Source organism: Apostichopus japonicus, chromosome 20, assembly GCF_037975245.1.
Source record: "Apostichopus japonicus isolate 1M-3 chromosome 20, ASM3797524v1, whole genome shotgun sequence".
Taxonomy (NCBI): Eukaryota; Metazoa; Echinodermata; class Holothuroidea; order Aspidochirotida; family Stichopodidae; genus Apostichopus; species Apostichopus japonicus.
Window position 1 is genome coordinate 6,362,176 of NC_092580.1, and position 20,990 is coordinate 6,383,165.

Consider the following 20,990-nt stretch of genomic DNA (forward strand, 5'->3'; position numbering starts at 1 on the left):
TACTGTGGATAAATAGGAATTAACTTTCCCAGGAATTCTTTTAAAATTCTCACAAACTGTAATCAAATTTTCTGCTCTCAGACAAGTTCAAGAGACCCAAGTGATCTTTTAGAATGCTGATAACTTCAGGAATATAATCTCAACAGTGAGAACTTTTGAACCATGATCACAGGATATCTGGTAATCTGGAACTTCCCAAAATACTGCCTGGTGTTCAGGGAGCATGGCAGCAACAGAAATGTTTTCAATAGACATCTGTGAGGGACTTGAAAATCCAAGAATATTTAGAGAAAAAGGTTAGGCAGTTATATATAGATATATGGCAATGCTTGGAAATAGGGCCGAAAATAGGAGGTAAAATATCTGAGAAGATTGCATGTATTGTCCTCAGATATGATCATGAAAACCTGGAAATAAACTTATAAACATAAATATACTCTCATGGAGGTTGTGATGGTGCTTGTGAACAATGAACATTGGCATGGGACAGTCTAAAGATCACATTTTGTTCTCACCCTCCCTCCCCTACGTCCCTACCTATCCCCCTCCATGACTTCAGTATTGGTTCTGTGACTTGGTATCACTTTACCACTTCAAATTTCAGTGTCACTATTAACCATACAAGCACCCATAATGTAATCCTTGGCATCTCAGGACTTCAGGTCCAAGGTTGTTGATGTTATTTTCAGTTCAACATTAGACACCCACAGAGTTTACATTACTGGCCAACAGAGATAAATTACAATTGATCTCAATTGATCTCAACAATGGGATGATCCTTGCAATCACAGAATTGATGCTCACCTTTCCCAGGGCAGCTTTATTGATCATCACCCCCCCCCCCCCCCAGGCATCTCTTCAAATCATTCTCACCTTGGATATATCTTGTCATAATCTCTATGAAGATTCCTAGCAAGTTCCTTTTCTTTTATACTTTTCTCGAAATCGAGGGTGACCTTTAGCTACACTGTACCTTTTATGTACATTTCAGAAGTGACATTTGGTGATAAAAATTTGTGTCATAGTTTTGGCAGACAGCCAAAATATGGGATAGCAAATTGGTTTCTCACATTTGAGAAACAGAGTTCCCTTGATTTTTCTTGGGGCAGTAAATATAAATTACACAAGTAGGTCTGTCTACATAAAGGCCTTTTCCACAATCAAAATTACCTCACAAAGTACTACAAGTGTCACTTTGATGTGGGATTCTCCTGGTTGTTAGTTTTGATGCCTTCTCAGTAGGTAGTACTTTGCAACTAATTGATAGTCTAGCTTCAAGTTTGATTCCTTGCCAAGGCAAAATTAATCTATGGATGGTGTGTGTGACTCCTTCTTGTTCAATAAAAATTACATCGTTCATTAACTTCATTATAGGTATTGATGTCCTTGATGAGTGTGCAGAACCCTACTGAAACTTGTGGAGGTCAAATGTCATTTGAGGTCAACATGGGTCATTCCAAAAACCAATTGTAACCACAAAAGTGAAACTTGTAGTTTAGTTTAGTTTAGTAGTTTAAAAATGCATTGATTCATTCAATACTTCATAGTTCAGGTGTACATCCATGTGTCATTCCCCTTTAATGAATACAGGGAATCAATCCACTGGGGGTTTTTCTTCATTTTGGTGAAGGTTATTTGAGGCCAATAGTCTTAAAAATCATGTTATCATGACAATTTCAAAGTAAATTTTGGTAAACTTCTTACATGGTATCTAGATTCAACTTATTGAGTACAAGAACATATAAATTACTTTCTCCCTAAAATGCACACTAAAATAGCCTCAGTAAATGTGTCCTATGTGAGCCTCATAGCTAACAGGGAAACATCAAGTTTTCTCTGAAATTGATGAAAAGGGAAAAAGTTCAAAGATTTATTTTTTTCCTGCTGCTGAATTTATGATTATGTGTTCTAACTTAACCAGTATTCCATGAATAATGATAGCTATACCAAGAAGATGCAGTGTGACCTCCTAAACACCATTATTCCATCAACACCTATTGCTATCCACCAATGTTATATAAGCACAGATCAAATATTAAAACATTAATTCTACCAAACATACTTAGCAGTAATTATATATTGGGGGTGGATTGGGAATGGGGGTGGATGAGGAGGCAAACCAAATATTTATGTGGAAGGATGCACTAATATATTTAACCAATATAAATCCCTCTACATTCATTAGCTAACAACGCAACTTAAACTCTATAAACCAGTTCCCAAAAAGTAGAGGGGAAGGAGGCAGCATGAGGGGTGGTGTGGGGGGTGAGGTTGTGTGGGGGGTGAGGTTGTGTGGGTGGTGTGGGTGGTGTGGGGTTATGTACAGTGGTGGAGCTAGAGGTATTGGTCAAGGGGGGCGAGAATGGTCTGTAGGGGCGCTTCCGACACTATCTAAGCGGAGCGCCACCACGGGTTGGCGCGGAGCGTACCGGAATTTTTGAGTAAAGATACTCCCTATAGATCGCCGGAAATGAACCTTTCCTAAATAGGTGTCATCGTCCAAAAAATGTGACATATATCAATATGTAGATGAGAGCGCAATAAAAAAGTCAATAATCGCGAATAAGTAAAAAGTGGTAAAAAGCTGAAAAGGGCGCCAGCAGTCCAATTGAGTCCGTCAGGGGGGCATCCCCCCCCCCCTGACTGTATGGATGCTCCGCCACTGGTTATGTAGTTTGTTATGGTATACACTACTATCATTGGAAAATTCTGTTTGTTATCGTATACTTTTCTGTACCCATATTCCCACAACTAAAAGTTCCCCTTTTAAACTTAGTACTTACTTGGTAAACTTAGTAACCTAAACAAGGAACCAATATAGACAAACTAACGCACAAATTTCAAAGCAGTGAGCCATTCTACTTGATGTAATTAAAAACTTCTTTGTATCTTGTGGTATCAGACAGGACAATATCAGAACTGCATGGTCAGACTTTTACTTTATCTTGATTACAGTGCTTAACTTAAATGCCTACAGTTTCTTTGTTGCGGCATTCTATTATGATATCAGAGCTATTCTTAGGAATTGTATATCTCACATTCTTTTAAACCTCACCATATTATGTTGTTTCTTATCATAAACAATTAACACTGGCAAGAGTTAAGAAAAGGACTTCCCCTCCAGGATAACTTTGGAATTAAGACGGTGTGTGTGTATATACTTTACATCAATGATTGCCTTATAAGAAGTGTTTTTTCTTCAAATTCCCCTGTAAATAATATTCTGTAGGAATGCTAGCAGTGGTTTTATGAGGTCATAGGTCAATGGAATGGCAAAAAGTATACATTTCAACTTCTCCCTATCCCCACCCTATCCTGCCTCCCCTAGCCTATTTGTATTGCCCTCTAACTAACCTCACCCTATATTGCAGAATTAGTAGACTTCACCTTTTAAACTTATTCTTCACTTGACAAAGTGTTGTTTAAACAAACATATGGGAATAGAAAAGAAAAATTTTCTTGCCAGGTTGACTGGTTTCGAAGTTTGAAATTTTCTATTGTTAATGAAAATGTGTCATGACCATGATTTTCTTCATGATTGATTGGTAATAATTACTTAATTGGAATACATTACCAATATAGTCATTAGCTTGAACACATGTATTTAATATTTCATTTATTGTAAGGAAAAAAAAAAAAACAATAAAAAAAAAAAATTCCAATAAATGTACATATATATACATTTTATCATTTTTGATTAAAATGTTATATCAAATAAAACTGTCTTGAATTGAACTCTAATGTTTCTATGGAGAAGCACTTTTCTGCATGGAATGGATCTCATGATGGGGGAATTCCACGAGACCGAAAGTCCACGAGACAGAAGGTCCGTGAGATAGAATTTCCGCGAACATATGGTCCCGAGACCGATGGTCTATGCATGGTCCATCGATAGGCGTAACTAGACTATTCCATAAGAGGGGCTTCAGAGCGAGTCAAAGAGATTGACAAGGGGAGGGGGCAGTATTGTTTAAAATAGAGTATCATTACATCTAATTAGTTATCTTGTATTCTCATATTTCATTTGCGGCTGCAGGGGGGTGGGGAGGAGCGAGACTTTTGAGAGTGGGGGCTATCGCCCCCTGCAACCCCCTCTGGTTACGCCACCGGTGGAGGCATAGTATCAATGCAAGCAGTCCCAGCTCCCGTAGTATCCACAGTTATGAAAAGAAATGGCTGTAAATTCTTTTTAATTATGCGCTTTATCAACGTAATATTACCGGTAGTAATATTTGTCTTACCACTATTATTAGGCCTAGTGATAGTTTCGTCTCGCGGACCTTCGGTCTCGAAGACCTCCGGTGTCGCGGACCTTTTTTAATTTCGGTCTCGCAGACCTTCGGTCGCGCGGACCTTCGGTCTCGTGGCCTGTAACCCTCATGATAATTCTAACAAATATTCAATTGGTAAAAAATTTCAAAGTGTGCTAGTTTCATGAATGTAAAGCTTATTCGGGAATATGATGGTGACTAAATTAAAATGTCATGTTTAAATTAAGCAATAAGCTTTAATGTATGTTATGCATTGTAACTGCTGTCAATTTACCCTGGTGATGACTGATGATGTGGTTTAATATCCATTGACATCCTTAAATCTTCCACTTTTTGGACATCGCACATAACTTCCAGGATCATCAATAGGACAATTATAATCAACTGACCATCGATTCTAAAAGTTGGCCACTCTCATATTCTTGGAACCATATAACCTTTCTTTAAAGATAGGGCAAAATATCAAGTTTTCATCTTCCTGTGATAACAAAAGCAAATGAATTTTAACTTATAAAATGAAAATTAATAGAAGAAAAAAAATCTGTGCTCTATCAGTGAGTACATAAATTACCCCTGCTAGATGGATTTCTTTCTATGAAAAATGAAGTAAATTAAAATGAATCACACAATTTAATTGTCTTCCGGTATAGTCAGTATTGCGAAGTTCGGAACACTGCTAAGTTCCGACACCCCTAAGAAATACACAATTTCACCAGGACAACCTACAGCAAGAGCCAATTTCACGAAAAACTACGAAGCTACAGTTATTTTCTCTCCAAAATGACCCGTGTGCAAGCAAGTACTTACATATTTGTCAATAAAAGGAAGTTATAGTTTTGGGGTGTTGTATGGCTTAGGTGTCCGAACGTCGCAGTGTCCATGCTACTATTGTACTTCTTCTTTCTCTTGGAGCAGCTTCTTGGGGTTGGTCGGAAGGAAACACCGATGATTACATTTGAGATTCTTAGATTAAGTATCCCTCTTAATAGCCAAGGAGTATTCTAGTCAAAGGCTAGATGAATCATTTGTGCTGCTTACTTTTTTGAATCATGATTATACTTTGAGTAATGGTTGCTTTAAGACATTTAGTTTAAAACTGATGGAGTCTGTGACCAGACACAACAAAATCTAGTTCAGCATAATAAGAGACAAATGTAGCTCAAAACATGATAAATTCATATTGAACTGGAAACACAAACATTAAATAAAACCAAAGAAATAAATAAGAATCCCCTTTTATCTTAAAGTAATATGCTATTAGATTAATAATGATATAATGGATTGTTGTTATAAAAAATACAAACCCAGGCTTTCACATAGCTCTTTGTCTTTGCTTTGTTACAGAACTGATAAGCTTGAATGTGGCAATGACCTCAACTATAGCTAATAGTCTTTGATATATGGCTCATTTTATGGTTATCCCAAGGAAATTGTTGTCAATTCTTAATTGCTTTAAATTACATCTGCCCAGTCTAGACCTTAAATGATATGGATGTAGATAACTTCCCTTTATGAATCCTTTTGTATTTTTATACCTCTCCTTTTTTCCATTTGTTGTGGGGGGGGGTCTTTAACAGACTGGTAATGAATTCAAATATTTTAAGTAAAATAAATAGTTTACTATGACGGAACTTGGCATTGAGTCATCAGATTAGATGAGTATTCCTCTGAGTGTGATCTGTGAGTCCTGCACATCTGGACATCAGCGATGATGTCATTTATTAACGTCATCCATCCACGATTAGCAGAGGAAGAGTTTTTCAATCATTCCTTCAAATGATCCAAAAAACTCTTGTTCAGTATTTGTTTTGACAAACCATTTAAAGTTAAAAACCGTTTGCTATTTTCTTAAAGAAGAAGTCATTAGTCCTGGATAAGTGATCTGTATGTCATTAAAGGAATGTCACAAGTTTTTGTTTTTTTCATCTCTTCTGCCATGATTATGACATCATATCGTATTCTTGTTGCTATAGATATAGTTACATAATTTTCTTAATGTGACCATTACTAATTGCTATCAAGAACACAGGTTTGCCTATATCGATATGATTTTGCCAAGTGCCTGAAGCAGCCCTTCATCTTTGCTACCATTGGTTACCATTGTTACTACCTGTAAAACTATGAAGTTTCTCCAACATGTGTGGTAATTCTCCAAGGTTTTTCCTTTTCGGTAGCATGTTTCCAGCTTGCCCACCCGTTCCTCCCACCTCTGTGACCTATCCACTGAGATATTTAAATGTAGGCTATAGTAAGTTAAATTGTTCAGGATGTCAGGTCACTAATTTAGTCTAGATGGCTTTGTAAGGAAGTCCTTGTACTACAGTTATTAATCCATCATTGTTTTATTTAGCTTTTCTTACAGTCATAACAGAAGTAGAGATTTTAGTATTGGACATATTATTCTACTGACTCATAATAATCTAAAACACTTTCAAATCAATCAGTAGACAAATTCCACAGATGCATCACAGATGATGTAATCCTCATAGGAATGAAGTAGTTTGCATATCTGAATATTCATGACTGGTGTGTACCATCCTGCTTTCATGGTTCAGATGTTCAAAAAATATATATATATATATAGAAAGTAAGAGGTGTTGAAGGAGTCAATGAGAATAAATACCATGAAGGAGGTCCATTGGTAATTTAGTGAAGAAAGCTTTGTAACATAGAACAATCAAATTGCTGCAATGTTGCATCACAGGGACCTTGCATGGTCTCAATTTGTGTGATACCCCCACAGATTTAACCAAACTGTGGTGTGTCTGCACTTTGTGAATACCGATACAGTGTTGTGAATACCGATATAGTTACTGATGTAATTCAACAAGTATTCTCACCATATTCTTGATTCACAGCATGATGATCAAGTAATAGACAGTTTCAATGTTGCAATCATTTCAGGGTTCATTGTCCTTATTAGCTCTATTAAGTTTAAATTGAGAGATTCATAATTCCTGGTGAATATGAGTTTATGAAACAAGATTAAAATAATGTACATACCATTAACACAAAGAAACCTGAATGTGAAGATCAAACATTGACAATGACATTGACAATCTAGGAATGTTCATATAACCAGAGACGGATATGCAATGTTACTTGTAAAGCACACCTGCTCACATTATATACAGTACAATCTGTATTTCAGACAAACTTTTGCAATGTTTCTTGTCAAGAATTATATTTTCACTAGCGATATTTTCAAGGAATGATTTGGTGACATAAATATTGCACTGTACCAATTTCAGGCCAGCCTATCTATGTGTTAGTAGTAATCGGCTTGCCTACATCTGTAAGTCGTGAATCTCTTGAGGAGGAACAGTAAATGTTTTACCCATTCAAAAAAAAACATACATTGTGATTCAATAATTCCCTCCCTACTCTAGTGTTACATGTATTAAGTGGGGTACAAATTAGGTATTAACACATATACCAGTCCATTTTTATCCAAGTAACAGTTCTGTAACTATTTTAACCATGCTTGATGTAATTCACTGTCCTTTTATACATTTATTGAACAGCCTTTCTTCATTACAGACTAACATAACCGCAGAATGTGTAAATCAGGGTGTAATTCTTAATAACCCAGTTTTCTATTGTGTTAAGGTAGTCTTGGTTTGTGTACATAGTAGCGTAAAATCAAACAAGGAAAATGTCAAAGAATAGACACTGAGCTATTTTAAAGTTAATCTGATTATTTCACAAACTTGTACTATAAATGTTTAAATGATCAAAGAACTGTAGCATAATATTCTATGAAGTTGGTTCGAAGTTTATAACGATATTCAAGTTTGTTTTGTAACAAACTTCCAAATGCAACAAATATTTTGACATTTGCTTGACTCAAATATAGCCAATGATAAAAATTGCACAGAAGTTCATGCAGAATTGAATGCTCCAAATTCAGAATCTCTGTATTATAAATTAAACTTACTCACAATCTTTGTGCTGCTATATTTTTTTGTCAAATAATTTGTAGTTTAATAATTTTTTTAGTGAATGTTAGGTCACTACGTACCGTAATCATGAGTTAATTTTATTGAAAGGAACTTAAATTCATCAATGTCTAATTGTTCCAGATTTTAAATGGAAACAGTTTTCATTTATGAATATAGTAACATATTAACACTGCAACATGATTACTATTTCAAGTTTTAAAAGAATGAATTTCACATTGAGATCAGTTGATTCTGTATCATTTAATTTGTCATTTTGGAGAAGGAATTCCAGAACTGTTACTGCTGTGGTATATAACACATGAACTTCCTGTTGATGAGCAAGTACACAGTTATGGCCACACAAGGAGTTCCAACCAACCCATGTCCCCTAGAGATAGAACTGTAGCAAGGGTTATTAAGATTTATGAACAACCAATTACAAAACATTTATATTTTAGTGCTATTACATTGTAAACCATCTAGGGAGTAACTATGCAGGGTATGTTTATTATTCTTTGACATATAAACAATCAATTTAGTGTGTTGGCTGTATGTAGCTTAATGTGTTTCTATGTTAGAGTTGTTTTATTTATGGTCGTGTGCAGTATTTCTAAATATAATGACATAGCACTGGAAGTTTGTCATTTTCAGAGTCAAGTTTATGCTTTTATCTGTTTAAAAAATTTCTGTCAAAATTCTGAGATAATTTTCTAGTGAAAACCTCTGTCAACATGGACAAAAAGTAGATTGTTTGGGCAGCAATGCTATAGATGACCCAAAATTTCAGAATGTAATATTAGGCTAAATTGTGCTTTTACTATAAATGACAATGTTCATTCTTCCAGTAACAGCATTGGTCTATAACAGCTCCATTCTCAGACATTTGTAAACTTCAGTGAGAATTTCCATTTTCCTGATGACAAAGAGACTTGGTCTACTCTGAGAACTGAAGACATTAAACAACAGTCACTGACAAACTAAATATACAGCAACTTTAAATTATTTGACTTTAACATGAGTGCAGTAAAAGTATATTGCTCTAGTGTTATGCTGTGGTAAGAAAAGCATACATAGCACATTCAGTGACTATAAGTTCATGGCTTTTAATGCTTACATATTGATTCATTGGTCCAATACTTGAAAAACAAGAGAAGTGGTAAAGAAACATACAAAGAAAGACCTAGTCTTATTTTTTTTTTTATATCTTTAGGCCTACTTGTTGGAAATAAATAAACATTGATCTAACAAGTGCAAAATATGCTTACTTCTGTTCTTTGATCTATGTTAGAAGCTTCTTTTATTTTTTTGGTCTTAAATTTGCTATTTATTTCTATTAGATGTCAAATTTGTTTTCTGATGGAGCAGATAAAACCACAAAATAGAATCCATTCCTGTAGATTGAATTGAAACTGTTTATTGCTAGAGCTGTTGTTTGCCTCTCTCTCCTTTCACCACAGACCATGGCGAATTGTTTGTAGGTGTGACTCACATAGTCACATGCAGAAATGAGAGACCCAAGGGGAACTCACACCGACATCTTTATTCTATATCAAAAGAATTTATACTTCTGAATAGTCCTCAATCCTGGATTGATAACAGCAGGTGTGCAATATGCCTTCAGATATGATGACATTCTAAACAAAACTGTAAAATATGTCAAACTTTTTAATAACAAATATTTTGTGGCCTAGAACAAAATGATAGATATGGTTTGGAATCTTCCTGTTGTCAAGGTATGATTGATGGGGGGATGTTCATTTGTATGCATTGGAATGTATTTATTTAATTGTAAATGCCATTATGAGATTTAAAGTTGTGGCATGTTGTAATTCTTGGTAGCTTGGCTGTATGCATGGAAAATAAATTTACATGTAGCTGACACTGCCCACCAAGGATGTGGTGTAGTGGAATAGTGAGTTTGATGCCTTTTAAGTCCTATTGCTTAACACTAAAACTTTTAGAAATATTCTACATATTTATGATTACTGATATTTTTCTGGTAGTCAGGAAGAGTTTTTAGTATTGTTTTAGCATTTTGGGGATTATAGCCAAGAAATGACGCTTAAATATTCATTAAATTTGTAGCTTGTTTTCTTGAAAGGGAAATTCCACTGCTTTTTATTCCTCAACAGCAATTCCAGTTAACGATATAATATACTGCAATAAACAAAACAACTAGTGTGGTTCAAAACTGTTAGTGCTTATTATTAATTTGCCATAATTGGAAGAGAAATATAATTAATAAGCCTTCTACTAATCTGGAATGAAGGATCAAGGGCAAAAGTTTGTCCTTAAAAACAAGACTTCCAGCAAAGGACTTTCCTGATGTGCTCACAATTGTACTGACATCATCATCCATAGAGTTAATGACACCTTAAATCCTTGATTAAGATATAGCCCCATTGCCTTCTCCTTCCCCTCTCCTCATCCTTGATCTTCTCTTCTCTTCTCCTCTCCCTCTATCTCCAGTTTCCTCTCTTCTTCCATCCCTTACCCTTTCCAATCCCTTACCCTTTCCCATCTCTTGCCCCTTGCCTTTGCTTTCCCCCTTTTTCTCCTATTTCATTGGCTTATTACTGGGCTAACACATGATCATGAATATTCATTATTATGATAATGTTATGTCTATAGTCATCTGTGCTTCTTTACATGATACATTTGCAGGACAGAAACATATGACCTGTTTTGTGAGTGAGATGTTATCAATTATGAACCTTGGATTATAGGTCACATCCTTTATCAGGTTATTCCCTAGGTCATTCCTATCAATTGTAATCAGTCATTGAACCATGATGATATTGAAATCATTAATTCAATAAGCAAGTCAAATCAATAACATAAACTGCACCTGTAAAATGTCTCCTCTATGTGAAGTTTGGGTGACATAAATAATGGTTTCTATGGTAATTTTCAATTCAGATAGTAATGCATTTCCCTTTCTGTTTTTATCCCACAGATCTCCGGAAGAAACATCACAGTTGCGAGCAAAACACAGAATCTTTGGTAATTATGACATCGTTAGTGGTTGTAGTGATTACAAAATCAGTGAAGTTGTTTACAAATTGAAAATAAACATGGTTGATCATGGTTTTAAGTCTCTAATGACATATTACTACTAATTACTTTTTCAGAGAGCCCAAATATTTTTTACATTGAATGTAGCACAGAAGATACAAGCTTTATATGCTTTGAAAGTCAGAACATGGAGGAAACATGTGAAGCTAAATCTTTTACTTTACCAATTGTGTTTTCTTTAAATGGATGTTACTTTTCAATGTAAGAAATACTTTCAAATCTTTTTTTGTTGCATTAGTTAAGAACAGAATAAAGAGACATTCCTGAACTTGTTCTTTTCCTCATTATTTTCTTCTTCTTTACATCGTTGTGTGTTGACTTGACTTATTTTCCTTTTATAGTAAGAAATACATTAAATTCATTTTCACTGATGTGAATAGATCAACAAGTTTACCATTTGCTTCCCTCTCCCTTCCCCTTCTCTCTGTTTAATGTGCCTCCCTTACACATCCACCTCTTTATATATTATTATTATGGTGTATGTGTTTTGTTGAGATTCGGTGGTATAAAACTATCTCAATAATATTTCTGTACCTTATACATTTAAAAGTAAATAAATCTTTCACTATCAATATTTTTCTGTTTGCAATTATTCAGTTTTTAAATTCTGCTTTTGTAAAATTATGTAATATTGTTTCTATAAAGTAAAATAATTGTTGCATAAATGCCTTTTAGTTGCATGTAAAGTGGTTTAGACTTGTAAAGTAAATAAAGTTAATTATTAGAAGCAGGAATTCAAACATGAGAACTACCTGTGAAGTAACCCCTCTCATCTTTCATTCCCCTTCCCTGTCCATTCCGTTCAACTTTGTTTGGTTTAGAATTAATACTTCCTCTCTCCTTACCACTTCCTGTTAATAACTTGGCCCAAATAGCTGCAAAGAAGTGATTGGTACACTCAAGAATTTGGTCTCTGCATGAATTTGCAAAATCATACCAACTGCATTTTTAGTAAAGTTCATAGAATACAGAAAGCCATACCAACTGTTTGAGGTCACATGCTTCTAAAAATAAATGCTAATTTTTATCATAAGTTGAACATCTATGATGTAGCTGGTAGTCATTTCATGTAGAGGGTCTAGTCTTGGTCACTAGACCCTGGCTGCCTTTGACGTCAATGTTTTCTCCAGTGACGCAAACTAACAAGAAACTAGTGATGTCATTGTGAAAAGTTCTGACCTTTGTCTGTACTTGACTTATTTTCATAACCACTTTTATGAGCCCACTGAAACTATATTTACATCACATCTAACCCTTGCTGACAGATTGTCAGGGTCAACTGGTTGAAAAAATTGAAAGAAAAAGATGGTTGTTAGAGAAAAGCAACAGATATTCCCTCTTTCTGGGGAAAGGTTTCATGGAAAATATTAAGCCGAAAAAACAAAACAATACCTTTCAAAATGATATTTTATTTTTTATTGGAGGTCTGATAACTACAAACTTTTGGATTAAGAAGAGCTGGTCATTGTAATTTTACTTATTTCTTATCAGAAATTCAGCTTTTGACACTACAGTCAATAGTCTGTATTAGTTATTGAACCCTGACTTACAATAATTCTCCATGTAGAATAATTTCTTTGTTGTATAGCACATGTCTATATGCTATAGTTATTTAGAAGCCAAAATACATTGCGTGTGTGACTGTCCTTTGCATATGCTGTATCTTTTAAAATGCAACATTTACCAAACAAAATCCTTCAATCTTTCTATTTATGCAGTATTATAATGTGGTGACAACATCACCCCCATAAAATCATGCCAAAACCCAGACAAACACACACAAAAATGGCTACAATTTAATTTAGTATAATTTAATGTTTATAGTGACATTAATGTAGCATATTATTGGAGAGTAGAGGGACAAGCAAGTTTAATCATCAGTTGAATGTAGATGGAAAGAGGACAGGGTGAAACAAACCTGCTTGGGTTCCATACATTTATCATTCTTTAATCCTTGTAAATATTGTGATAAGATAACTTGAATTATCTAGGATGAGAAAGGGCTGAATGTTTAAACCCTGCTCACTTTAGCCCACACAGTTTCATCAGTTTAAGGATTTTTTTAGTAAAATATGGGATCCAGTCCTTTCGGTCATATCTTTTATTGTCATTTTATCACCCTAAGCCTTGACCTGTTATGTTAGTTTCTGTGATTATCTAAGAGAGCTTGAAATGTTGGCCCGTAACTAACACTGATTTATGTCGAGACATGACGTCAGTGCGGCACATTGGTCAGAATCGTTCCGATCTCACTCTAAACTTGGCCTTGATACAATACACAGGAATGTGTACAGACTTCGCGCATGGCTGTGAATAAAAAAGATCTCACTCTAAGCTTGGTCTTGATACAATACAAAAATATGTGTACAGACTTCGCTGTATAACTGTGATTCAAAAAATCGCTGAAATAACAAATATCTGAACAACATATTATGACGAAATCGAGTTAGTGAATTTTTGAACGTTTAGCTATTCAAAAGATTGCTAACTTGCAACTTCATCGAGAAATTTCCATCTAAATCGCTATTTTACATTCAGAAATTTGAACTTTCCTCGTACAGTGTAGCTTGCTAACATAGGCGTAGGAGCCCAATTTGATTTGGGGGGGCTGTAACGACTTTGCCCGAAAAACCTAACCAAAATTTTTCGTGCGTTCAACATCTTAATGTGCATTTCATATAGGCATGCATCGGCTATTACATCGCATGCCAATAAAATACAATCATTTGCCGAGTTATTACCCTTCCATATTGGTTATAATTATTGGCAAAGTCGTTACTATAATAATTATAATAATAATATCAGTTTAACCATTGAAAAATACATTGCAAATTATTTTTCTTTCAGTAGGTGCCCGAAAAATTCTCAACATATTGCCCGAATTTTCACAAACACTTTTGGTTGGGGGGGTCCAGCCCCCCCGCCTCCTACGCCTATGCTTGTTAATGATAGCGTCCCTGCAGCCCCCGAATTGAAGTGCCGCGATGACGTCACAACACTCATCGTTCTCCACTGTTCAAAATATATTAGATTTAGTTGGCGCGAGGTTCAAAAATCCACTGCTCCTGAATCATCGGATGAAAAATCCCTGAACTAGGACTGTGGCGATGAAAAAATTATGGAGTTTTTTTTCATATACCCAATAGACTGTCACTAAAACATTCCTTTAATAACATATATTTTATGTACCTTTTATTGCCTACCAAGTTTTAACTAGATAACCAGACATGATATGGTTATGAACTTGCCAAGAATTGTTTACATTGATGTGAACCCCTATCAAGTGAAGTTAATGACCCACAGATCACTCAATACTTTTTATGTGAACTCTGAACCATTATTGGCTGGTTATATGGTAGCTTTATGGTACCTTCTATCAAATTTTTTTTTTTGACAAACTTCATTATAAGCACTAGTATGGCAACTATATATGTGAAATATTTATAACAGTAATGTATAAGAGAGGCCTGTGCTTCAAATGTGAAATCTCTTTTCTTTTCTTTCAAAATCAGAGGAAAGTAGTAGTTCTCCTACCAAATCTCTTAAATGATAGTATATAGCCCTGTAGATCTTGAGGTCATATTAAAAAGCCAGTGGAAAGCTAATAAAGAATTCATCAATAAAAAGATTTATGCTTAAAAGTTTTCCAAATTATTTGCTTCATTGCTTGCTTTGTGAACAAAATTCCTTCACATGATCTTGTTTTGAGATCCAATTAAAATATTTGAAATTTGTGTGTAGCTGTGTCTATAGGACTGAGGCTTTATTAAAACACTTTTCAGTTTCAAAGAAGCAAAGATGTGCGGCTAGCATAATATGTGTGTGGTGGGGCCAGGATATGTGTGTGGTGGGTAGGTGGGTATTGGTACAATGTATAAAATGAAATAGAGTGTTATATTTGGCTTGTCCTTCCTTGTAGGCACATCCAGGGGAGTGCATGATGGTCTTCTGTTGTCTTCATGACTGGATCACAACTCTGCACAGCAACAAATCACACTTTCTGTAATTTCTTTAATAGCTACGCTGGTGCCAACTATGATCAATAAAAAATTTAAAACTACATTATAAATGATAAAAATAGTAAATATGGACTGAAAATAAACCTTTGTGTTGTTAAGTTGCTTCCGGTGATACAGAAATCTCTATGTATTGGTACGTTTATCTCCAAATGCATGTGTCACTCATCTGTTTTTCTAATTGACATTCAGGGTTTCTATGCATCGTGCGTTCTTCCTGTTAACCGTTTCCTTTATAAAAGTGAAATCGGATATAGCAAACCTAGTGTGATTTGTATTTCATGATGCAAATTTAGTAGTTTTAGTGCAAAAAATGAAATTTGAGGATAGAATAGGTAAAGTGTTATGGAGGGATGAGAATGGGTGTAAAGGGGAGGGAAGGAGGGGAAGGGGATGTATTAATGGTCCGGGTAGAGTGGATTTCTGTTAAATTATTTGAACTTGCCATTTTCTGTTCTGTTAAGTAATATGTCTGCCATCTGAACCTGGGTGGTGATTGATGAAGAACTAAATATGATATTGTATCTTCTTACCCCTGACCCATTCCCAACCCCCCACTCTTTCCTTTTTCTATAATTTCAAACTCAAACTTTAAGGAGCTTTACAACTTACAGACAAATTTCATTTTCTCTTTTCAATTTTATCCATTGTCTTTTGAGGGCAATATCCAAGCATTGTTTGTAAATGTTTAACCTTTGATAAGATAGGATGGTAGGCAGTAGTAATGTAACCTAATATTGATGTTTCGTAAAATTTGGCCCATTAATTCTCAAATTTCGTATATATTGCTACTAGATTTTAGTTTTCCGGAAGTTGAAAGGTTACCTCTGCGATACCGCGGTATATCAGTTACTATTTTCCATTATATTGTTTCCTGTTGTGAGCTGGTTCCTAAACAACTTTCAAACATTTGAGCAAGATTAACAAATCAACTAAGTATTAATTTACTAAAAATATGATCGTCATTGATAAAAGTAACATATCATTTATATGGTGCCAACTATCAAGTGACCTTTAGTCTGTGGTAAAGTAAAGAGACAATAGTCAACTGGGAGAAGGAGATGAGATAAAAAGTGTGCAGACATTTATACAAAATCTGTTATTTCCAAAAGAAAATCAAACAAAATTATTACACTGCAAGCATATAGTTTCATATACCTTATCCATCAAAATATTGAAATTTTAAAGAAAACATAATTTCACTGTTAAATAATTGCAACGTATTCGTCAACATTTTGAGATGAAACAATCTCAGATGATAAAGTAGTCTGGATGGATCATCACACCAGCTACAAAACTTGCATGTTTCTGACAACTCAAAACATTCTCCCCCAAAAGCATCATGCATTTCACTGATATACACAAGAATTTCCATGCAACCATCATTCTGACCCAAAGAAATATCATTCTTGAGGGTGTATACCCCACATCCCTTCTTCTAAGGGTGCTATACCCAACATCCCTCCTTCTGAGGGTGCTATACCCCACATCCCTCCTTCTGAGGGTGCTATAGCCCACATCCCTCCTTATGAGGGTGCTATACCCAACATCCCTCCTTCTGAGGGGGTTATACCCCACATCCCTCCTTCTGAGGGTACTATACCCCACAACCCTCCTTCTGAGGGTGCTATACCCCACAACCCTCCTTCTGCGGGGGTTATACCCCACATCCCTCCTTCTGAGGGTGCTATACCCCACATCCCTCCTTCTGAGGGTGCTATACCCCACATCCCTCCTGAGGGGGTATACCCAACATCTCTCCTCCTGCTATTTCTCTGCAATAATCTTGTTGGCAAATACTTGTTTCCTCTTTGAAGCTGGGTTGATCCGGTGGAAGGTAGCGATTTGATGGCGCCGTGGCGAGGTACTTCGAAAGTTCAAACCACAATAAGCTGTTTCTGAGTAGAACAGCGTCCTATGACAGGAACTCAAGAACTAGATACGTTCTGTATAGGAAGTATCCTTTCTCTGGAATACCTTGTCCTAAAGGGAACTACCCGCACCGTTTGCGGAAATTTGAGGAAATTCTACGTTGGTGTCAAATGTTTGCACGGAAAAGAGTTTCATGTTTCAAGTTTGTAATGTAATACAACAATTTAGAAGTTAGTAACGGACATGCAAACGTATTGTTTTATAGTTTAATAATATCTGTGATAAGTGCTTTTTGTTATTAGGAGTTTCCATGGCCCCCCCAAATGCCTGTGTAAATGTGTTTGCTATTTGCACAGTCTATATGTGTAGGAATTCTTCATGTCCGGTGGTTCTTCACTAACATTGAAACAAAACTTTCAGTGAAGATATGCCCCCCTCCCCCTCAAAAAAAAAATGCCTCAATTTTCAGATGTTGTTCTGAACAGTCAGCAAATTTTGAATCCTCATATGTGTAATAATGCTATGGGCTAAATATGGAATCCTTTTGTCTCTGAGAAATCCATGCATTTTAGTTGTTATATCCTGAGGATGACCTATCAAGTAGCTAATCAGTTTGGTTATTTCTACCCCTTGATGATATTTCCTACTAATTCAATTTACTTTTTTCTCGAAAATAGGGCATAAAATGGCAAGTGATTAGTTCTAAAATTGCCTGATCTACTAAATTTAATTTGTTTGCAAATGGAAATTTGACATACATTAATCTGTATTTAATGAAAGTAGGTAACATTCATGAGAAATAAATAACATTCAGAATGATCATTGTCTTGATTTGATCAGTTCAGTACCTTTGGTAAAAGTTTGAAACCTGGCAACCAAAAGAAAACAGTTGTGATCACCTTCTGGTACGTTTGTGCCCCACCCCTGATATTCTTTGTGAAATTAAACAAAGGTTTAGAATCATCTCTCTGGCCATGTTTCTATTTCCTTTCCACCAAGGAGTGAAAACGAAAAACATGTTTTAATGTAGGATAGGTATGTTGAATAAAACCTTCAACATAATTTTCTTCAAAGTTTACAAGCAACCCACTGCTCCCATACCTGCTGTTATGGTTGCAACAAAATACTGCCTGTGATAATGGAATTTTGACAAAAGAATGTCTATATTGGTAAAGAAAATCACATTTTTACATTAATTTCCTTAGCTTGTCACTGACGAGATCATATTCATGTATGCGTGTTTGCCAATGCTATTGTTTCAAATATGGGCCATTTTCATGGGTGAAAGGTGGAAACAACCCTTTCCACATGAAATTAACGTATGAGGGTGTGTATATACACAACTTAAGTTACTAATGCTACGAGAGCCTAGAAGTTTGGCAGAGCTAACTTATTCTGAGCATGTCACGGCAATCACAAGTAGTGTTGCTACGATAATCGTTTTCAATATCGGGTATCGGCCGATATTTGCAATATCGGCAGCATATCGGTATCGGTAAAATTTTGCCTAATTGCCGATAACAGCAAACCGATATTGAACTTTTCTTTTTAACAGCAGAGCTACTTCTTTATACTTGCAATGATTTGTTTATTTGTCCAAGACGATCCATTTCTTTAGCGTCAGTTAAACTCAGATTCATTTTCGATTAATATCCATGTAGACCTGACCCTCCGTAACCTCTAAAAACACGTCTACGGCGCGCGAATATAACCAATGACCTTCGTTCGTGAACCTTGGCCTACACACAGCATTAGTGCAGCATACATACACTGTACTAACCATTCATTTTCCCAAAGGCCTCCGTGAAAACCTTGAACATGATGCATAACTGCACAGTTCAGCAGTGTTGGAAAACCTTGTTCAATTTTCGCGAACACACTGCCGATTTCCCGCCTGTGTTCGCCCAGCGAACACGCCGAGCATGCGTAGCGTGCGAGCATAAAGGCGTGGTGTCCAGGGGCCCGCCTTAGGGCCTTGGTGGGGTCATGGGGTAGAACCCCTCGTGGGAAAATTTTGGCATTTTTTGCGTGTCTGGCGATGAAAAAATTCGCAGTTGCGGATGCAAAATACTGACAACTTTTTTATTTAAATTGTCACGAAACTGATGAAAATTTGAAAATGACAAGTTAGAGTAGCTATATTATGTTATAAAATGAAACGAGATTTAATCTGTGTTTCAATCTTTAAAAAGTGCACCTTACAAAACCTCCGATGTTATGAAACAAACAACGTTCAGCAAAGCCCTGTTTCTAGACTGCCTAACAATGAATAGCGTGCACTATGCGTACATTTTTACAACTGCAATGTTTAACCCTATACCCAACTACCACGGTACATGTGCTGTGAGGTTTCCCAGGTACCTTCCCACACAACTGTGAGCTCATCCCCCGTGTAACACCTGTTTGTTAACATTTTTTGGCACGTTGCCAGGGAACTTTTTAGTTACGTGAGATCCGTAACCGCCGAGGTGGTTAGGCTATTTGCTATACACTTAAGTATGGTAGGATATAATTTTTTCCGTATTTTTGGAAATTCTAGAAAATACTTTCTTTTTCCCCCGCTTAACAACAGATTTGGTCTTACGGTATATTCATAAATGGATGCACTAGAGCCTTTTTTATATGACATTAGTTGCATTTAGTACGATATGCCAGTTTTGCGTGAATTTTTCGAAAGTGTTTTGCTCGATCTTTCGTAATATTTGAAAGGTGTACCACCTTACTTTCCGTACACAATTGGTCATTTCTCTACTGATTTTCAGTTTTTTTTCTCTATTCGGTCAAGTGAATAAGTTGTACATTGAGTATAAAGTCAATAAATTTTAACTTTTACATTGTGATCGACAGTTCAAACCTACTTAAGATGCAATTTTGCAAGCATACGTTAACACTGTAGCTACTTTTAAGTCTTTACGATGTTAAGGCTCACATTTACTGCATCCATTTTATTATCGTGTGCAGCGCTGCAGTGAAAAAGGTTCCGGTTGGATTTCAATTACCATTTTCTTTTTCAAAATCAGGAAAAAAGTCATTCTTTTCACCTTAGGACAAAAGGAAAACAAAACACCATATTTTGTTGTTTACTTGAAGATTTATTTGTGAATGTATGCATGACTAAAAAGTACGATTTTGCCTTTATTTTGTCTGTTAAATAATATCGGTATCGGACCGATATTGGGATGATAATATCGGATATCGGCCAAAACCGATATTGGTTATATCAACACTAATCACAAGTGCCCACACATTATAGATACCTACATGATTATACTTCCTGCAGTGTTGTACGCCCACAAAATAACACCATAAACAACCGGAAAGTTCTTCCTAATACTGCAAGCACTCCAAGGGCATTACAATACTGGGTATTTGCAGGCAAATGCAGTTCTAGTTACCTGTAGAAATGTCTGACTAGCATTTCCCTAATTAGACTGATTGTGTTTATTGTAATACCATAGGAAAAGCATATTTATAGTGTGTTAGAGATGGATAATGATCATCCTATATTCCAGATCTTCCTGTTTACAATCGCATTTTCTTTGAAAAAAATTCAGGATATATTGGACAGCTCATGCTTGAAATGTCCTACCATGTACCCAAATGCAATCACTTCTCACCTTTGAGGGAGAATAGAATCAATTTGTAGAACACATTTCCTTTATAGTTTGTTAATAGTTTTTGGCAACTCCCTAACCGCCTTTAATAGCAGGAGAGGTTGCTAGGAGATACCTTTAAAACGAACAACGATTGTTGATGGTGTTTGTAAAGGATCTTTAATAAGATACATAATTAACTCTTGATAAAATAAACATTCC

At 35.7% G+C, this 20,990-nt stretch overlaps 2 protein-coding genes across 11 annotated transcripts in view; both read left to right on the top strand.

Annotated features, from left to right (window-relative positions):
• LOC139961180 (synapsin-like) overlaps nt 1-20,990 on the top strand; it is a 545,708-nt gene that overhangs the window by 348,559 nt on the left and 176,159 nt on the right. The window lies entirely within an intron of this gene.
• The window catches only part of LOC139961191 (uncharacterized), a 234,028-nt gene that overhangs the window by 94,283 nt on the left and 118,755 nt on the right, over nt 1-20,990 (top strand). For 2 of the 6 annotated variants that reach the window (XR_011790780.1, XR_011790784.1), the window contains one exon: nt 11,169-11,864. Coding sequence is in view for 1 of the 6 variants with exons in the window: in XM_071960196.1 (XP_071816297.1) it covers nt 11,169-11,215 (47 nt within the window). In the remaining 5 variants the exon portion in view is untranslated. Of the gene's footprint in view, nt 1-11,168; nt 11,867-20,990 lie in introns of those variants that run through there. The other 4 variants (XR_011790783.1, XR_011790782.1, XR_011790781.1 and 1 more) reach the window with 4 other exon arrangements.